Below are 14,932 nucleotides of genomic sequence, written 5' to 3'. Positions count from 1 at the left end.
CTCTACACTCTATATATTCCGTTCAACAATCTACCAAATCTTCCGAAACGGTTGTTTTCTCCATCACGTTCCTTGGTTCGTTTAAATAGTTTAGGTATCTACGATGCCACTATAGAACTTGATGGTATTTACTGTTTTTAGTTGGATCAGATGTCCTATTTTTTCTGGAATTCCAGTATTATTTTCTTTTTTGATGGAGCAACCAGGAACTGGTAGGATTTGAAAGGGGGCTGAATTCTTTGTCTCACGGCATTTTAGATCAGCAAAACGAGACATCTTTTGTCATGAGTACTTTGGTTTGTAATGCTTCCTTATGAATTAGGTGATGTCGACAAATCTGCTTTTCAAATTGCAACGACTGAAACCCTCACTCAGAGTATCAACTTTGTAAATGAAAGGTTTTTTCTATATTATACACTTGACTTGAAAGGCTCGAAAGTATGGGTCTCGGATCGGGTCTCAAGTTCGATTCCGCTGAACCCGATGAGGTTGTCAAGATAGTAAACAGTTTCTACATGCTTCTCGAAAGAATTCGACTCCAGAAAAAGCAGTTGGAAGAAGTAAAACAGTTCCTTGCCTCCCATCCATAGAACCGCGCTCAAGTTCGTCGCCTCCAAACCGAATCCGAAGTATTGTATTGTGTGTAGAATAAACAAATCAGCGTCTCACCCAAGAAAAGCAGCAAATCACTCGTCAACTCCAGCAAGCCCGCGAAGTACCTCTTCTTTTTTTCTTTTTTTATTCTCTTTCAGACCCATTCTCGCGATCAAACGCAATGGCAAAGCGACCTCCGCGCCCAGCAGCGCACACAGCAGAGTCTAGAGCAGCAGCTGCAGGAGTCGCGCAAGCGCGCGAGCGAAGCCATCAACCGTTTTAACGTGCAATCGGTCACAATGAACCAGCAATCCAACGAGATCGGAGCGCTTCGCCAGCGCCTCACCAAAGCCATGCGCAGCCAGCCTGCGCGACGACATGTTTTCAATATGGGCGGCGACGAGCCGGACGAAGTGAGCGCGGCAAACGAAGATTCCCGCGTAGGTGGTCATCGATACACAGAAAAGCTTCCAGGAGAAGATCAGCACGGGCTACGAGCAGCAGCTGAGCGTTCTGCGAAGCCGCGTTGCGGAGTTGGAGCGGATTCTGCAGGAAAATCAGGGAATTGTTACCGTTTGCCGCCTTTTTTTCTTCGCCTTATAGGTAGAATATGATGGAGAAGCAGAACCAGGTGCTGCAGAATCTGAACGCTACGCCTGTGAGAGAAGTGTTTCCGGCCTCAGCACAGAAGTCTTTCTGCGCTACACCCCAGATTCGTGAGATGCACGTGGTTGGTGAGACATAGGCTGCGTGAGCTTGTTTGGAGGCGGAGAAGACGTGCAGACGTACGCGCAGAACAAAATGAGCCAGTTTGAAGCGCAGCTGCAGAAGATCGCGGAGGTGGGAGAGGACTATTCGAGCGAAAAGCTGCGGGGATTGCTGAGGGAGGCGAACGACGTCATTCGCGAGCAGCTGACGCTCTTACACACGTTAGTGGGAAATCAATCGAAGGGAGATGCACTCTCGTTTTTGGAAGAAAATTCGTCGTCTGAAGAAGACAAGGCCATGGAGGAAGACACATTACAGATAGAATCGGGTGTTTGTTGTAATAAAAAGAGGGCGTGACAAAAATGAAGAATTCCCGCTTTCTGAGAAGTGAAAGCCATAGTTCACCTCTCTAGAAGGCTAAAAGCGTCTCCTGACGGACGTCCTTTCCTCTTCTGTCTGGACTGATATAATTTTTTCTTCTTTATTGCGATTATTACCAAACCAACACTCAAATGAGTTTAGAGCAGGAGGACGGAGAAATCCTAGATCAGACTGATTTAGATGCCATTCGGCTATTATCTCCGCCGAATAACAGTACATCCAAAATCATTGAGCTCCGTCCATTAGTATCTCGAAGAAAACCTACAATTGAAGAAACACTGCGCGAGGCAGTGTCCCAATACATGGAGCAGGCTCCGAAGAAACCTGGAGAGGTACCTGTTTACGACTCGGTGAATAGTAGGGAGTGGCAGCTCCGATCTTGCCGATTGTTCCTATAGACCAATTGAACAACTATTGTTGGAAAGATTGGGAAGAGTGGTATCAGAGTTGTAGAATAGAGGTGGGCTAACCTGTAGCGCTCACAGAGGCTGAGAGACGACCCCTTGCAAACAGTTTGCAGACCCGCATTTTCTCCTTGTTGCTTTCTCATCACCCTCAGATGCCAGTCGTTTTTGCGTGTATGATGGGTTCATCGGACAAAAAAGTTCTTGAGTGCTGTGTGAAGTGGCCCCAAACGCTCTCTTCTCCCCCTGTACTGGAGGGAATTTCATTTGAAAACATAACAAATATGATCGATTTCGATCAATTCCGAGACCAACTTCTTTCTGCGTTGGATAGTCATGGCGACACAACGCTTCAATTCGTTCTTCTTGTTCATGGATTGAACAGCTCCATCTTAAAAAGTCTTGAGCTCAATTCTTATCCATCCCTTTGTATTCGTGACACAAATCGATTTCCACTTCAAAAACAAAGCAATCATATTGCTGGGATCGTGCACGACTTGTTCGTGAGTCCCAATACCAAGATCACGCTTTCAAACCCAGAGCAACTGCTCGATCAGTATCTTCTTTCACATCTTTTCATTTAGATACATCAAACCGCTTCAGCTGACTGTCAAGTGGTTAGACATCCCCATGAATAGCGAACCCACATTGAAATGGGTGCGATTCGACCTGTTTCATGAGAATCGCTTGTGCATGATGGGTTATGTGTGTGTTTTACCTTGTTTTCATTTTAGTGCATCGCTCATAAGAACGAAAAATCACGAAAGCGAGAAGCGTTCGCCCTGCTTCACCAGTTGTGGGGAGATATCACGCCTCGACTTTACTACGCACGACCTTCTGAAAAAGAGAAAGAGATCTTGGAGCATTTTCTCCAATGTAGCACATCGTCCGGAGTCCATGAGTCACTAGGTGCATTCAAACGAATACCACAAACCTTCCAGGAGGCGACAGGCCTGCTGCTTCACATCTACCAGTGCAAAAAACGAGAATTTGAATTCAGCATTCAATCGTTGACCAACAAAAGCGTCCCGAAAGCGACTGTTTCTCCCACTGTTCCCAATCGCGCGCAGTCGACTCTCCCAGACATCACGTCTCCGCCTCCCTCCACGCCACTCCCCGAAGTCACGGTCCTTCCAGAGCTGAATAGTCGAACGGAGGTGAAGTTCTTGGGCGGAAAGAAGCTCATTCTCATCATCGATCTGGACATGACCTTGGTCCACGCGATCCACGAAGAAGAAAGCATCGGTCTGTTTCTGAACTGGCTCCACGGAGCCTCCGAATCCAACGAGGAGGATGAATGGAAGAAAACGCTCAAGGACCAGGTCCATTCCATCGAGTTGTTCTACGTGGACGACAATGGAAGCGCTCGCATGTCGAAGCTGCTCATCAAAATCCGGCCGGGCGTTCGCGCAATGCTTCAAATGCTCGCGAACTCCTACGAGATGATCGTGTACACGCAGGGAGAGAATCAATACGCCGAGAAAGTCATGCAGATCGTCGACCCCGATAAGTATTCTTTGTTTTTGACAGCGTGAGTCGTAGCACATTATTCAAAAAGCGGTTTATCGCGCGCGGAGAAACCCGAAATGAGCCGCAGAAGAAGCTTCTCTCGAAGATCGTGGATTGCTGGAACCAATACGTGCGAAAGCAGAACGTCTACGACCCCGCCAATCCCACGCCCGAGTCGCTTCCGGAACTGACATTAGAGGAGATGTGTCGACGCCTCTTGATTCTGGACGACAAAGACGAAGTGTGGGGAATGCACGAAGAAAGCGGAATGATTCTGAACCCCACGAGCAGTCTCATCAAATGCTTCCCGTACGTCTTCTTCGACACCAAATCCGATCTGTACAACTTCGAGAAGCTTTCCGCGTATGAAGGCGTCGAGCAGCAATACATTCTCCGTCTCAGCGAGATCTTCCGCGACATTCACCAGACCTTCACGCTCGAGAACGCGGAGGACGTCCGCAAGACGCTCCGCGAGCGGAAGCACAGCGTGTTCCACGGCCTCCACATGGCGTTTACGAGCATCATGGAGATCACGGAGAAGGTGGAAACCAACGTTCTCTACCGGTCTCTCGTCGATTTCGGCGGGGTCTACATGTCCGAAGTCACCGAGGAGTGCGATCTGCTGATCTGCCGCACCCTGCGAACCGCGAAAGTGAACAAGGCGCAGCTGCTGCGGATCCCCGTGGTATCGGTGCGATGGCTCGAGGAGTGCGTGAAGTTCTGGAAACTGGCTCCGCTGGACCTGTTTTATATGGATTTCGCGCAGGACGACGAGCAGAGGCCGCTGTTCGGAAAGGTGGCGATCGACGGATACCACAATGCGATGAAGCTGCAGGCGGATACGCGCTTGTTTACGGTGACGGAGCCGCCGCGATCGTTTTTGGGGACGGAGAATACGAAGCGAGCGGCGGTGCTGATGGAGGATTTCGACGATGTGGTGCTGAAAGATATCGAGTTTATGGACAAACGAGTGAATGAATCGCCAATGACGCGCAGCTCGCCGGCAGTGAAGCAGTTCTCTCCTTTAGTAAATGTATCATTATAATGGACTCTGCGTGTTTTTTTGATGAAACAAACGATTGGGAAGAGGGGAGGAGAGATGTGGATAAGTGTCATCGTGCTTTACGAAGGAAGGATTTGTGTAGAGATGAAATAGAATTTATTATTATTATTATTATTATTATTATTATTAACCCTTTCTTCAATTGGAAATATCAAAAACCATCGAAATGATAGAAATGGAAACATCGATCGATCGTTATCGAAGTGATTCTGTCCTTATTTCCTACCCTTTTCCTTCAAAACAAACCTTCTTCCCTATACGAATCGATTCCACTCAAACGCCTGCTGCTTCCCGTCCCTCTCCACACAAATCGCTCCTCCCAATCCCTCCTCATCTTTGCTACAACAAACACTTCAATACAGACTAAACCCCGATCGCGCCAAATCCTTCGTGATATTCTTCTGATGCGCCTCATTCGTTCCTCCCCCGATCTCCAGCAACTTCGCATCGCGCCAGAGCCTTTCCACGACGCCTTCCCCCACATATCCATATCCGCCCAGCACTTGAATCGCGTTATCCGCCACCTGCTTCCCCATCGGTCCGCAGAACAGTTTCACCGCGTCCGTGTCCATCCGATTCCCCGGCTTGAACAGATCCAACCCGTTCGCCACGTTGTACAAGAAGCTCCGGCCCGCCTGATACCCCGCATACGACTCCGCGATCAGCCTCTGGATCTGACCGAACCGGTTGATCGGCTGGCCGAACGCCACGCGCTCGCCTCCGTACGCGTTCATGACCTCGATGCACCGCTTCGCGATCCCCACCGATTGCGCGGCAAGCGTCACGCGCTCCATCTCCAGATTGCGCATCTATTTCTCACCCTTCTTTCTCTCTTTTCTACCATACACAACGCCGCTTTGCCCTCCTCGCCGATCCGATTGCACGCCGGAACCTCCACATCCTCGAAGACAAGTTCCGCCGTGCCGGAGGATCGCATTCCCAGCTTGTTTTTGATCTGCTGGCCCAGAGAGAACCCGCGCATTCCCTTCTCCACCACGAACATCGACAGCTTCCCGTCCGTTTTCGCGTAGACCAGAAACGCGTCGCCCAATTCTACGTGGAATCCCCGCGGGAAAACGTACCTCCGTTAATGGCGCCATTGGTGATCCACATCTTCCGTCCGTTCAGAATATAGGTGTCTCCTTTCTTTACGGCGTTGGTTCGCATCGACATCACGTCCGTGCCGCCGTCCGGCTCGGTCATGCACACGCCGCCGATCTTGTCTCCGGCACACATTGCGGGGAGGAAGCGGCTGCGCTGCTCGTCGGTAGCGTTGATGTAGAGGTTATTTACGAACAGAATGGAGTGAGCTGGGTGGAATTAACAGGGAATGGAGTACCCAAGTATGCGAGTCCGAAACCAGGATCGGAAGTCGAAAGCTCTTCGTGGATAATCACAGAAGCCGTAGCGTCCATACCGCCACCTCCAAATTCCTCGCTTACTGTGGGGGCGAGAAGTCCCAATTCTCCCATTTTTCTATTGATGAAATAGCGACACAGAAAGTACTTGAACAAACCCATATTGAATGCTTCATTGTTGTTGTACTCCAAAGCTTGAGGTTCCACTTCATTTTTCACAAAATCTTGGATCTGAATTCTGAGAAAGCGGAAATACAAATACCATTTCCCGAAGCATCGCATGTTCCTCAGTTGGGTTAAAAAGAGTCGGTTTAAAAGCGGGCTCGTCACAGCAGTCTCCAGCATTTGTAGAGAATGCATTTACCAGCTTTCGAGTCTAAAAAGTCATGAGGAAATACAAGTGCTGAACAATAAGTTGATTGTTCCCAAAGAGAATAGGAGAAATGAAACAGGGAACAAGAGCTCTTCCCGAGTGTAGTAAACGAGAGGTGAGCATTTGTTAAAAAGATGTATACTTTATATCTGAGCGATTTGGTTCGTGTTATGAAGCCTATTTTGCATAGATTTATGCTATAGTAATAGTGACGTTTGCTTGAACTGCGTTTGTGAAAAATGATAACCTGAATAATCGTGAATATGAATTTTCTCGAAATTTCTTCAAGCCTCAAATGCTCAAAAAATGCTTTCTACGCAAGAAGGAAAGGAAGGAACATCTGCGAATGGAAATGGTATGATTCTTTTTGTGTGTTTTTAGGTGTAGTTGAGAAGAAGAAGAACCAGACTTCTTTGTCTCAGGTGAATTCGTTCAAAGAATATGTTCCTTCTACTAATTCAGAAGGTTCGCAGAAAAATAATCCCTCAACAAAGGGTGAGAAACAAAAGTCTTCCCAACAGGCGAAACCTGCTCGTAAGGAAGCTCTTGCGTCAGCTGCCACGATGAATCCGGAGGCTGCGGAGTTTTTACCACAAACGCAATCCGAAGCACCTCGAAAGCAGCGGTCAAGCAGAAGGAATGGAAAGCGATCCGAGAAGCCTGTGGGGGGTTCCAATTCTTCCCAAGGCGCGGAGGCCATTCCTAAGACTGAAGAAGCGGCTTCCAAACCGAAGCCAAGACGGTCTAGAAAGAACAATAAGAAGCCTGCTGCTGCCCAGCCAGCTCAAAATGCTCAGCTTGTTCAAGGAGCTCAACCTGCTCAGGAAGCTCAACCTGCTCAGGAAGCTCAGCCTAACCAGCCTAACCAGCCTAACCAACCTGCTCAAGGAGCTCAGCCCGCTCAACCTGCGAAGCAAACTCCCAAAAAGAGCCGATTCGCCAAGAAACGGCAGCAAAAGCAGCAAGGACAGCAGCAGCAGCAGCAGCAGCAGCCCGCTGGTTCGGAGGCTTCGGGCCCATCGGCCGCAGCCCCTGCTTCGGCTCCCTCCGGTCCGAAGCGCTCTCGCAATCGTCGCGGCCGTGCCGCCAATCGAGACTGGGACGCACAGTCGGTGGCGTCGACCGTCTCCACGATGTCTACTCTCTCCACGCACTCCTCTCTCTCCGCAACGGATCTCCCGCTGCGCGACCGCCTGGAGCGCGAGCTGGCGCGGGAGCGCTACACGTGCGCGATCTGCATGGAGGTGATCCAGAAGAAGCAGCTCATCTGGTCGTGCCCGTCGTGCTACGTGGTGCTGCATCTCCGCTGCATGAAGCAGTGGATCGTGAAGTACCTCGACAGCGCCACGCTCGACTCCATTCCGCGCCACGCGCGCGATCCCTTCAAGGCGCTCGGCTATCTCCACGGCAAGGGCGTCGAGTTCGTCCAGACGCGCTGCCCCTTCTGCCGCAGCGACCAGAAGGTCCCCACCATCCTCTCCGGCTGCTTCTGCGGCCGTGGCATGCTCAACGCGCGATCCGGCGACGGCTCCGACTCCCACAACGCCGACGGAGCGCTCCTCCCGCACAGCTGCGGCAAGATCTGCGGGCGAAGCCGCGGGGGATCGTGCGTTCACCCCTGCGCGGACCCCTGCCATCCCGGAGCCTGCCATCCCTGCTCGGCGACCATCGAGCTGCCCTGCCAGTGCGGCAAGACGAAGCAGACGGTGCGCTGCGGCGTGGATCCGACCGCGGTGCACTGCGACCAGATCTGCGGGAAGCTGCTGGACTGCAAGGAGCACACGTGCACGCTGGGCTGCCACGCGGGGCCGTGTCCGTCGTGCACGGTGAGCGTGGAGTGTCGCTGCTACTGCGGGAAGCACCACACGACCATGCCGTGCGGCAAGACGCGCATGGCGATCTGCTCGCGCAATCCGGACTATCGGCCCGAGCTGATGATCACGACGGTGGCGACCGCCACGGAGGGAACCGTCCGCGCGGCGCTGTATAACGCGGACGTGCTGGGCGATCTGGACGGCCTCAGCGATCTGAGCGACGAAGAAGAACAAGAAGAACAAGAAGAACAAGAAGGAGCAGAAGACAATAACAACAAGGACAACAACAAGAACGACAAGGACAACGACAAGGAGAAGCAGGGTGAGGAGACGGAGAAACAGGGAAGCGTGGAAGCGCGAGCGGACACGGCGGCGTCGAAGGTGGAGCCGTTCGCTCTGCTGTCGATCCGGGAAGCGGGGATCGGCGGGTACAGCTGCGGAGAAGTCTGCGGGAAGGTCCTGGAGTGCCAGCGCCATCGCTGCGACAAGATCTGCCACGCGTTCAATTGCGGCCCCTGCCCCTACTCGGTGACCGCCTCGACGCGCTGCCCCTGCGGCAAGCACCTCGCCCTCGAGGTCAACCCGGCCTGGTCCAGCTGCGCCGACCCCTTCCCCTGCTGCGGCGAGGTCTGCGGCAAGCCGCTGCCCTGCGGCCTGCACACCTGTCCCCTGAAGTGCCACACGGGCCCCTGCCCCACCTGCGAGGCGCCCTGCACGCAGCAGTGCCGCTGCGGGCTCTCCAAGCGCTCCGTGCCCTGCTGGGCGCTGCACGGCGGCCCCGCGCCGCTCAGCGTCTCCCCCGAGCAGGAGCGCGCGCTGCGCGCGCCGTTCGTCTGCGACCGCGTCTGCAAGACCGAGCTGAACTGCCGGCGCCATCGCTGCGAGGCGCTGTGCTGCCCGCACCGCGGCCAGCGCTCCGACGGGTCGTTCCACGTCTGCCAGCGCGTGTGCGGGAAGCTGCTGAACTGCGGGAAGCACACGTGCTACCTGCCCTGCCACACGGGCCCCTGCGTCGCCTGCGGGCACGTGAGCATGGAACCCATCACCTGCGCCTGCGGCAAGCAGGTCATCCAGCCGCCGGTGCGCTGCGGGACGGCGCCGCCGGTGTGCAACGAGCCGTGTCCGAAGCTCTGTCCGAACGGGCACAGCCGGCACCATCCGTGCCACTTCGGGCCGTGCCCGCCCTGCACGATCCCCACGGACCGCATGTGCGAGGGCGGCCACGGAATCATCCACGGCGTGCCCTGCTACCGCGAGAAGGTCTTCTGCAACCGCGTGTGCGGCAAGCCGCTGCCCTGCGGCCACTTCTGCCAGCGCACGTGCCACGAGCCGCCCTGCACCACCGACGACGTGCTGCGCACCGGCTGCGGACAGGTCTGCGGAAAGAAGCGAGAGTTCTGCGAGCACACGTGCCAGGCGCCCTGCCACCCGGGCACGCCGTGCCCCGCGGTGCCGTGCATGTTCGACGTGGAGGTGCGCTGCCCCTGCGGCCGACGCTCGGAGATGCAGAAGTGCCTCATCGGCGTGAGCGGCGATCCGCAAGTGCTGGAGGACCTCCGCAACCGCAGTCTGGAGTGCGACAGCGAGTGCCGCATCATCCAGCGCAACCGCCGCCTCGCGGAGGCGCTCAACGTGGGGCCCGCCAAGCTCAACCTCCCCGAATCGGTTTCTCCGTTTCCCTTTTCTCACCTCTAGGAACTCCTCCACGCCTACGAGCTGGAGCTGCAGAGCTGTCCCTACTCCAAGGCCTCGCTGGGCAACGCCAGTCTCAGCCCCGAGCTGGTCACGTGGCTCGAAACCGCCTGCGACGCCATCGTCCGCAGCAGCCGGCCGCAGCCGCTCCCCGTGCCCCAGGCCTACGCGCCCTTCTTCGCCACCGTGCCTCCCCGCGGTTCGTCTCACGCGTAGATCGAGGACGTCGCCGCGCAGTACGGGATCGTCGCTTCCCGCGGGAGCAACAACGCCATGACGCTCGCGCCCGGCGAGGCGATGAAACGCCCCGGCATGCTGCTGTCGGAGGCGCTGGAGCGGTTCAAGTCGCTTGTGGACGGGCAGCGCCTGCACCCCGCGCAGCCGCTCCCGCGGAACGCGACGGAGCGCGACTACTGTACGCTTTTCATCCATGATTGTCAAGGATCCTGCAAAACGCAGAGCGGACTGCTGGAGTACCTGCAGCCCTACCTGCCCGCGAACCTCTACAAGATCAGGGCGTGGCTGCCGCGCAGCGGACTGCTGGTTCTGCTGAATTCGGAGGAAACGGCGAGGAGAGTGAAGCGAGATCTCGAGATGCGCGACCCCGAGTTCAAAGTGGATTTCTGGGCGGTGCGGGAGAAGAAGACGCAGAGTGGAGCGGAAGGAGCCTGCGAAGAGGCGGCGAGCAAGGAAGAGAAGGTAATTCCCACTCCGGCCGTTGTGACTGGTGTGGAGAAAATGCAGAATGACAATGCGTTTACTTCTCTTTCGGATGTTTGATGGGGCTTGTTTGTTGCACACCTTCATTAGGTTTTTTTATTCTCTCCGAAGAAGCGATTTATGGGAAACATCGTTGATATAGCGGAAAGAGTGCTGCTGGGCGTGTGAAATGAGTGTGTAGAAGACGATTCCGTTAGATTCGCAGCCAACACATGAATCGACTTTCCAACGAGAATATTGCATCGAGAAGGACGTGCGGCTCATGTCCTCAAAGCTTTGGGAGTTGCAGCAGTCTTACTACACATCTGCTTCGATACGTGAGTGGGCTTTTAGAAACCTTCCGCTCAGTTTTTTCTCTTCCTCCTATCTAGCCAAAGTATCGTTTTCGTTGCCCTGTGCACTTTAGTCTTATTCCAATGTGATTCTAAGTTATATTCGTGATATGTGGACTCCTTCTCTCGGCGAGAAGGTGATTATTGTGGATGTCGGTGCTGGACATGGTAGATTGGGTTTTTACATTGTGAAATACCTGCTATCGATGCGACATCTCTGGCCGGACCCTTACCAATGTCCGTTTTTGTAGTCGTCCACAATGTATTTTTTATTCGAAGATATGTCATGACCGACTGCTCCCCCCACATTCTCTCCTGGTGGAAAACCAACGAACTGCTCAAAGAATTCATCGACCGCGGTTACCTCGACATCGCCCTCTTCGATGTCTACAACCCTTCCGACCTCCTCTGCGTTTATTCCGGCCAAACCCTCTCCGCGAATACGCTCCACATCCCACCCTTCCTCATCCTCAACAGCGTTCTCAGCTGCCTAAAACAGGACGTTCTTGCTGTCCGCCCCACCGGCTTCGCTCCCGCGGTTATCTCCCTCCTTTCCACGCAGTACGAATACTTCCCCTCCGACCCCCTCATTCTCCGCAACCTCCAGTTTTTCCCCGATTCCCCATTCACATCCAGACTCAAGTGGAGTTTCCCGCGGGAATTCGACTCGGCCTGGGACCTCGGTTACGACCGAATCCCCGCGAAACTGCTCTCCGACCACTTCGCCGATTACATCGGCACCACGATCGTCGTTCCGATAACCGCGGTTTCTCTTTTATCGCGGGTGTTGTGCTGGTCCGCGGGGAAGGCGTTGATTTTGGCGGGAGATCGCGGCGTGATTCACCGCGACGAAGTTTTGGCGGCAAAAGAACCGTTCGTGAGTTTCGGCGCGGACGTGCGGATCCCCGTGAATTTCGACCTGCTTTCCCTCCTCGCCCGCGACGGCGGGGGTTTCGTGGCGCACTCGCAGTACCGCGGGGACTTCGTGATCGCGCTGCTGAGCTTCGGTCAGGGCGTTTCATCGCTTCGTCGGACGCGCTGGGCGTTTCGTCAGTGGTCGGACTGCGGGTCGCCGGAAGCGATCAGTCTGCTGGAGTCGTCGCTGTGCAGCGAGGCGATGCTTTCGCTGCGGCTTTTGCTGCTTCTGCTGCGATTGGCGCAGAGCGATTCCGACTCGCTCTGGCAATTCCGGTCGTTTTTGGTCAAGTCGGAGGGAGTTTTGGCCAATCAGAGCGTCGATCTGCGCGATCTGAAACTCCAGCTCGAGCAGGTAGGCGAGAGTCGCGGGGATCGCGCGTAGCTGGCGGCGTTCGTGTATCCGTTCCAGGCGTATCATGACGTGCTGTTCGACATCGCGCGGTTCTTTTTGGCGCTGCGGGAGTACGAAAAAGCCGCGGAACTGTTTCTGCAGTCCATTCGGATGTGCGGAGAGCACCACGCGTCCTGGTTTAACCGCGGGGTTTGCCTCTTCGAGCTCCGCCAGCTGGCCAAGGCGCGGTTCTGCTTCTTCCGAGTAGGGAAACGTGGAAACCTGAGAGGTAGGCGCTGGAACTGAACAACGGATACGAAGAAGCGAAGGAATATTTGCAGAGAATCTACGAACTCGACGCCGAAATGACGCTGCCGCTGCAGACCGTCTGGGAAATGAACGACCAAATGAACGAGGAACTGGACGCACTACGCAGGGACCACCCGGATCGGGGAAACGGGGAAACGGGGAAACGGGGAGAGAGCGGAGAGAGCGGAGAGAGCGAGAATGACGGAATCGGGGAAATGGAGAAACCGATGGATGAGTTCGGGGAAACTGGGGAAATTGGGAAACCCATGAGAGAACTCGGGGAATTGGTGAAGGAATTGGCGGAACCGTCGAAAGAAGCGGAGGATACGGTGAATGAAACTCCCATGCGTGGGCCAATCGAAGAAACGCCCAGCCAGAATCCCGATCCGGAGGCCGAGAAGCCGAGAGAAGCGAGGGAAGCGAGGGAAGCGAGAGAAGCGAGGGAAGCGTCTAGTTTTGGAGTGCCGAGCACCGCGATTAAAAAGGTGAATCGGCCCAAGGCAGCGGAGCCCTTGGAACCAGAGGAATCCCCGCGACCAGAGAAACCGATGGAGAAACCGGAGGTTGCGAATGAAACGCCCATCGACAACCCATTGGAATCATCAAAATCATTGAAATCATTGGAATCATCAAAATCATTGAAATCATTGAAATCATTATCACCATTGGAGCCATTGGAGCCTCTCGCGGATCCACAGGGACCCACGCAGTCCTCGGCGAATCGTTCCGAGGCGCCTCTGCCATTCCCTGAATCATCGGATCCTTCCGAGTCGATCCACTCGCTTCCCTCTTTGAATCTCGCGGATTCGCTGAGTCCCGCCGAATTCATTCATCCCATCGACTCCATTTCCCCGGTTTCTCCGGTTTCTCCGGTCTCTGTGCAGTGCGGAGTGCCGAAATCGGCCGAGTCGGTGCGTCCCGCGGTTTTCAGTACCGCGATTAAAAAGGCGGATCGATCGCGACTTTCGGATTTGAATTCCCCCGCGAAACCCGCGGATTCCCCGAATCTGGGCGAAACGCCCAAAGCCGGCACTCCCAGAACCGCGGGGAATGACGAAGAAACGTTTGTTTCGAGCGACGACGCGGCGGAAGAAGAAGAAGAATTCATGGTGGTGGAGCGATTCAACAGCGAAGAAGCGTTTGCAATGGACGGAATTCCCGGGAAAGAAGAAATGGAATTCGAAATCGAATCGGGCGAAGAAAAACTGCTGGAACAAGAGAGTGATTAAAGAAAACAAGGTTTGTAACATCGATTCTGTCTGTCTATCTGTTTGTTTGTTTGTTTGTTTATCAAAAATATCTTTATTATTATTATTGTTTCTTGTCTGTTGACTCTGCATTCCACAATTTCTCGAGTTTTTCGATTCGTTTCTTGTCCAGTTGGTGTTCCGATGAATTGTACGGACTTGTGAATTCGTCGTAGCGACGAGGATCGATCCACACGGTTCCATCGAATCGACAACACTCTTCCTCTAACGCAGAACTCACAAACCGCTGCATTCCACGTTCGCGAAGCCACATTTCAATCCGATCCTCCGAAATCGAAACGCCAAAGCGGAGTTTCAACTGCTCGCGAATTTCGGAGATCGAAATCGGCTGCGTCAGCAATCCACCCTCGATTAAAGAATCCAAATAGCTCAGATCGGCCTCTGCGTCGGTCTTCGGAACCAGCAATCGATCGATATTGATCGACAAATTCTCGTTTTTCGTTTCAGGAAGCAGCTGAACGAACGGTTCCCACTGTCGACTCGTTTTCCCATAGCAAAATCTAGTCGCTCAACATTTTCTCTTGGCTTCTACACGTGCTGCATCGAATCGTTCGTGGAAGTGCTCAGAAGGTCCAGCGAGAGTTTGTTTCGCGACGCCCAGCCCATCGTCATTAACGAGCAGACGGGATGGAGATCGTGCTCCGAAGGAACTGGCTGGATGCTCGGAAACGACGTGAACGAAAACGGCTCCTATCCTTTCAAAGAGTAAAAGAAAACGCCACGGAAGAGACGTGGATTAATTGAAGCGCATCGTCGTGAAGCGTGGGGATCACAGGAAGAATCTGCTCGCTTTCTAAGTCGAAAACTCCTCGATGGAAAGTATTTCCGAGGATTTGCGTTTGATTTCGTTGCTGAACGCAAGCCAGCAAAAGTGAACGCAGTTAACGAAACTCAAACACACATTCGAATTGAATCGCTGCGACTCAAACAGTGGATATTATATTCAGAAGGACAGCGACGACATTCGATCTTTCGAATTTGACCGGAATAGCGCCAATGAAGCAGCAACGATTTCGGATTTCGAATGTCAATCACGTTGATCTCGTCTTCGAAGCAGGCGATCAACGTGTTCCAGTCCTCGTCGATTCGCTCCAAAAAGACGCAGCGCTCTGCCGGAGTGAGAACACTCGATTTCTTCTTTCGGAAATCACAGATACG

General features: G+C 53.8%; 4 protein-coding genes across 4 annotated transcripts; 3 read left to right on the top strand and 1 right to left on the bottom strand.

Moving 5' to 3' along the window:
- Positions 1-2,783: 2,783 nt before the first annotated feature.
- On the top strand, positions 2,784-4,641 carry GSBLH_T00007113001 (uncharacterized protein; the record flags this gene model as incomplete). The annotated part of the gene is made up of 3 exons (XM_013041789.1): positions 2,784-2,792; positions 2,822-3,597; positions 3,630-4,641. 3 exons carry the CDS (start codon positions 2,784-2,786, stop codon positions 4,639-4,641), a joined length of 1,797 nt encoding a protein of 598 aa, XP_012897243.1.
- Positions 4,642-5,012: 371 nt separating this feature from the next.
- On the bottom strand, positions 5,013-6,513 carry GSBLH_T00003112001 (Isovaleryl-CoA dehydrogenase; the record flags this gene model as incomplete). Its single annotated transcript, XM_013041788.1, has 7 exons — positions 5,013-5,468; positions 5,501-5,712; positions 5,742-5,969; positions 5,999-6,135; positions 6,166-6,248; positions 6,280-6,393; positions 6,427-6,513. 7 exons carry the CDS (start codon positions 6,511-6,513, stop codon positions 5,013-5,015), a joined length of 1,317 nt encoding a protein of 438 aa, XP_012897242.1.
- A 140-nt stretch (positions 6,514-6,653) lies between these two features.
- GSBLH_T00003111001 (uncharacterized protein) lies at positions 6,654-9,899 on the top strand (the record flags this gene model as incomplete). The annotated part of the gene is made up of 1 exon (XM_013041787.1): positions 6,654-9,899. The coding sequence occupies one exon, from the start codon at positions 6,654-6,656 to the stop codon at positions 9,897-9,899; it is 3,246 nt and encodes a 1,081-aa protein (XP_012897241.1).
- An 837-nt stretch (positions 9,900-10,736) lies between these two features.
- Positions 10,737-12,503, top strand: GSBLH_T00006580001 (uncharacterized protein; the record flags this gene model as incomplete). The annotated part of the gene is given in 5 exon segments (XM_013041786.1): positions 10,737-10,778; positions 10,798-10,992; positions 11,023-11,195; positions 11,228-12,218; positions 12,249-12,503. The coding sequence occupies 5 exon segments, from the start codon at positions 10,737-10,739 to the stop codon at positions 12,501-12,503; spliced, it is 1,656 nt and encodes a 551-aa protein (XP_012897240.1).
- Positions 12,504-14,932: the final 2,429 nt, after the last annotated feature.

Source organism: Blastocystis hominis (assembly GCF_000151665.1).
Source record: "Blastocystis hominis, Singapore isolate B (sub-type 7) whole genome shotgun sequence assembly, scaffold_25".
Taxonomy (NCBI): Eukaryota; class Bigyra; order Opalinata; family Blastocystidae; genus Blastocystis; species Blastocystis hominis.
The sequence above is the reverse complement of the archived record's forward strand: the minus strand, read 5'-3'. Positions and strand labels throughout refer to the sequence as shown.